This window comes from Dipodomys ordii, unplaced genomic scaffold (assembly GCF_000151885.1).
Source record: "Dipodomys ordii isolate 6190 unplaced genomic scaffold, Dord_2.0 Scaffold113, whole genome shotgun sequence".
Lineage (NCBI taxonomy): Eukaryota > Metazoa > Chordata > Mammalia > Rodentia > Heteromyidae > Dipodomys > Dipodomys ordii.
The window spans coordinates 3,688,554-3,693,522 of NW_012267329.1; the positions used below are offsets into that span (position 1 = coordinate 3,688,554).

At 40.0% G+C, this 4,969-nt stretch overlaps 1 protein-coding gene across 1 annotated transcript in view; it reads left to right on the top strand.

Moving 5' to 3' along the window:
* Positions 1-4,969, top strand: part of Scube2 (signal peptide, CUB domain, EGF-like 2) — a 119,159-nt gene continuing 114,190 nt past the window's right edge. The window contains exon 1 of the mRNA XM_013028678.1: positions 1-6. Within this exon, the coding sequence (XP_012884132.1) occupies positions 1-6 (6 nt within the window). The remainder of the gene's footprint in view (positions 7-4,969) is intronic.

Here is a 4,969-nt window from a genome sequence, read left to right on the forward strand (position 1 = left end):
ATGAAGGTAAGTGGGTGTCTTACAGGCAGTGTGCCTCAGATCATATGGCTGGAGCAAATCACTGACCACATGTGCTAGCAACAAAAGGGTCTGTTTGACCACATTTAACTGAGTTCTCCTAAAAGGGAGCCATAGGTCTTGGGAACATGGGGCAGCAGCATTTGGGTAACTGGGAGTATATCCTATCCTTTGTCTTCTTTCAACTTTTAGGAGTTGATTACCAGGGCCGATGCTCAAGCTAGAGTTAAATGACTTGTCTCCTATGTCATGAACAGTTGTACAGTGGGCCATGGTTAGGGTGGGGGGTGAGAGGTAGAGTTGGGGGGGTGGCAGAGGAAGAACAGCACCCAGCACTCAGTTCTGTGTGTCTGTGACTTAGGCCTTGGTGGTCAAAGCAGATATTAGTGAAAAGGTAGATGTGAACATAGTTTATCAGTTAGGGTTCACCTGAGATCATCTGCTTTTCTGTCCCTTACAGCGGATTCTGCTGACACTCTCAGCACTCAGGAGTATGGCTTGGTTACTTGATACCAATGCTAGGCTAATTACCTGGCTGCCTGGACCTCTGAAGGGCCCTTTTCTGCTTCAGGCTTCACTGGAAGCTGCAACTTCCTGTCACCAGAGAAGTCCTAGGAATGAAATGTGTGGCCTCTGGATCCCAAGAGGTCTACTTCTTTGTGGTAGAGAATGCAAGATTATTGATTTGTTTTTTTTTCTTTTTCCTTTCTTTTCCTGTTCCTTCCACCTTCTCACCTTCCATTTTTCCCTTCCTTTATTCTTCCTTCCCTCCATCCTTTTTCTTGTGCTAGGAGTTGAACCCAGGTATGGCACATGTTTGGTGTATACCCTACCACGAGCCACATGCCACACCCTATCTTTTATTTCTTTTACATCTGTGGCCACTGGGTGTTATATAAAAACTTCATATATGTCTTTTTCTATTTCAAGTAAATAGGAGGATCATGAATATTTGTCATTCCTATGGAACAGCCAACAGTGTTTGCTTACAGGTTTCCCCCCAGAACTGTGCTCTCTTGCCTTCTGTCATTGTCCAGAGAGATCTGGACTATCTGGGCAGCCTGCAGAACATCACACAGCTTCATTACATGGATTGCACCATAGTTACTGGGTGGGAAAGAAAGACCCTTGCAAGACACATATGCTCCAAAAGCTGGATGATAAACCCTAGGAAATTTCAGGATCTACTGCTTTTATGAAATTCTGTGGCAAGAATCCAACTGCACAGGGCTCCCTGCAGATGATCTGAGGGAGTTTTACTTTGCCCATAGAGCCTTGAGAAGTCATGCAAGGCTTTCTGGAGGTGAGTGACATATTCAGATTTAAATTTCCAGTGAAGATGTATGCGTTAGTGGTCATAGGGGAAATGAGCACTGCTTGACCTGGGGGGTGGGAGTGGAGTGCTGGGAAAGCCATAAATTCTAGAGTTGCTTCAGAGTCAAGAGGGACAGAATCTGGTGATAGACCAGAAGCCAGGCAAGAAAGAATTGTTAGGGATGCCTTCTTGTACTTTGAGCCACACTAAAACTTGTGTAGTATATTATAAATGTAGGTGTTCACAGACTCACACTCACTTGTAGGTATACCCCTGAGCTGTTTTGAACTTCCTTTTGTCATACTACTCTGGGGAAAGTGGAGGAGAGGATGGTGGCTTATGAGAAGCCCTGGAACTTAAAATTGCTTCTTGTTTTACACTGACTGAAAATAAAGCTGACTATTTCCTTGGGAGTGGATCAGGTCTTGAGTATTTCTCCCCACCCCTCAGCAGGGGTCCCAGCAACTTCAGCTTTGGAAAGGTTTATTATAGGGTTTGACCTTTAACTGAAACTGCACAGGCTAAGCAGCTGCTACAACCTTGGAACTTCATGATGAATATTCCTGGAATATGGTTTCTTTTTTTTCTTTTTTTTTGGGGGGGGGTCCGGTCATGGGGCCTGAACTCTGGGCCTAGGCACTGTCCCTCAGCTCTTCAGCTCAAGGCTAGCACTCTACCACTTGAGCCACAGCACCACTTCCAGTTTTTTTCTTTTTGTTTATGCGGTGCTGAGGAATCGAACCCAGGACCTCATGCATGCAAGGCAAGCACTCTACCACTGAGCCACCTTCCCAGCCCTGGAATATGATTTCTATTGCTAAGCTTCTGAGCCTCCAGCTGAGCCAAGGCATCCCCTGAGCAAACCACTGGTTACTTTTCATCTTGGTCCAAGCTCTTAGTCCAAGCTGCTTTGTCCTTGGCATGTAAGCCATACTTTCCCTACAACTACATGCAGTCATGGCCAGGCAGCTCTTTGAATTCTTGTGCTCTTTCCCCAAAATGTTGCTGTCAGTGGTGTTACAACCACTGAAAATCAAAACCACAGAACACATTAGGGACAGGCCTTTCAATAAAGAAACCTTTGGCCTAGAGCCCTTGTAAGATTTTGTCCTTTATTTCAGTTTTGGGGTTTTGAACTGAGCTCCATCACTGAGGCTCACTTAGTTGTGCATTTGTTAAGCTCAGCCCTCTGGCATCTTGAGACCATGAGGATTTGCACAATTTTATAGCAAAATGTAATCAGAACGTTGAATTAAAATTGTTACTTGGTTTTGTCTGTAAAATTTCACTTTACTGAATTTGCAATGATAGGTAATTCTTTTGGGAGGTTCTTACTTACTAATGCAAAAACCCCAAAGTGGACATTCATCTGGGACACAATCACAGCTCAGTTTTCATCCTAGCCTGCTCTGGGACCTCCATATCAGGTAATGTGCCTTCCTCTGTTTCCTATAAAATAAGTTTATCAGCTCTCTGTTATTGGTATGTGATGAAGACAAAAGGATCTAGCAAATAATTTTATTTTTTTCAATTTTTTTTATTGTGGTTAAGTGGTTACATAATTCCCCAAATTTCACAGTATTGTGGGATAATGAAGCTTAGTTAAAGTCACAAACACATTCTAACTTTCATGGGGCAAATTGTCTATTATGGTCTATAACATTTATGAGTTCTATGAGCTTTAGCAAATAATTTTAAAAGTGAGAATAAATCAAGAAAGGCACCAGTGGCTCACTCCTGTAACCCCAGCTACTCAGGAAGCTAAGATCTGGAGGACCAGTTTGAAGCTAGGCCAGACAGAAAAGCTTAGGAAACTATATCTCCTAAATAGCAAAAAGCATGGCTCAAGTGGTAGAGCACCTTAAGCTTAGCAAGCTTGAGGCCCTGAGTTCAAACTCTAATACTGCCAATAAGTAAATAATATAAGAACAAGTTAAGAAAAAAAATTTAAGAGGCATCTAGATTGGAAAAGAGGTAAAACTATTTGCATATATGATCCTGTATATATAGAAAATCCCAAGTAATCTAAAAATGAAAGAGTTTGACTAGTTTTCAGGATTCAGAACCAACATACAAAAATAGTATTTTTATGCAGTAGAAATGAGGAAACATAATGTTTTAATTTAATTTACAATAACACCAAAAGAATAAAATACTTATGAATCTTTAACAGAAGTGAAGAATGTATACTCTGAAAATTACAAAACATCTTTGAAAGAAATGGAAGATGACCTTGGTAAACAGATACCCCATGTTCATCGATTAGAAAATGTTGGTAAAATGGCAGCATTTCCCAAAGTGACAAAGACTCTGCTAAAACCCCATCAGACTTCTTTGCAGAAATCAATGTTGATCCTAAAATTCACATGAAAATCCAACAGACCTAGTCTAGCCAGAGCAAGCTTGAAAAAGAACAAATTTGAGGTTGGGGGGTTTAGTTTAGTAGTAGAATGCTTCCCTAGCATGCACAAGGCCTTAGATTTTATCCCTACCATGGGGAGGGGGGTAAGAAAAGCTGGAAGACGACGCATTTACCTATTTCAGAACTTATTACAGTAGTCAAGACTGCAGTTTTGGCATAAGGGCAGACATAGATAAATGGAATAAGACCAGGTATACTTATGGTCAGTTGATTTTTTTGAAAGGTACCAATATTATGGGGAAATAAAAGTCTTCTCAACAAAGGGAACTAGATACCCGCATATAAAAGAGTAAAGTTAAGGGACTGGGGATATGGCCTAGAGGTAGAACACTTGCCTAGCAAAAAAGTAAAATTGGGGCCCTTGCTCATATCATACATAAAAATGAACTTGAGATTGATTGAAGAACTAAACATAATAGCAAATGGTATAAAGCTTTCAGAAGAAAACATACACATAAATCTTTGTGACCTGGGATGAAGCAATAGTTTCTTAGCTATGAAAACCAAAACACAAGCAACAAAAGAAATTAGACTTCTTCAAATTTATAAACTTCATACTTGCTCAAGAAAGTGAAAAAACAGCCCATAGAATAGAATAATATATTTGTCACATATATCTGATGAAGAACCACTGTCCATAATATATAAAGAACTCCTACAAATCAATTTAAAAACAGGCAAAGAATCTCAATAGTTGTTTCTTCAACTAGTCTGAGCCAATAAACACATGCAAAATTGCTCAACATTTTTAATAGGAAATGTAACCACAATGAGTTACAGGTTAAGTATATCATTCAAAATGCTTGGGAATAGGAAAATTGGAATTTCAGCGTTTCTCAAATTTTGGAATACTTACAGAGACTTTACTGGTTGAGCATCCCTTGTCCAGAAATTAAAAAAAAATCTGAAATGCACTAGTGAGAACAAGGCCCTGAGTTTAAGCTTTAGTACTGCAAAAATTAAATAAAAACATCGAGTATTCCAAAATCCAAATATTTTTTTGTTCAAATATTCTTTTTTTATTAAATTTATTTATTTTTTATTTGTGAACATACTGTACAGAGGGGTTACAATTACATGGGCAGGATAATGCGTACATTTATTACCAAGCATTGCAGCCTCCTCCTTTGGTTTACCCTTCACATCCCTTCCCAGCCTCCCCCCTCCCCCCCAATCCCAACCCTTCTCCTCCCCCCCCAATCCAAATATTTTTT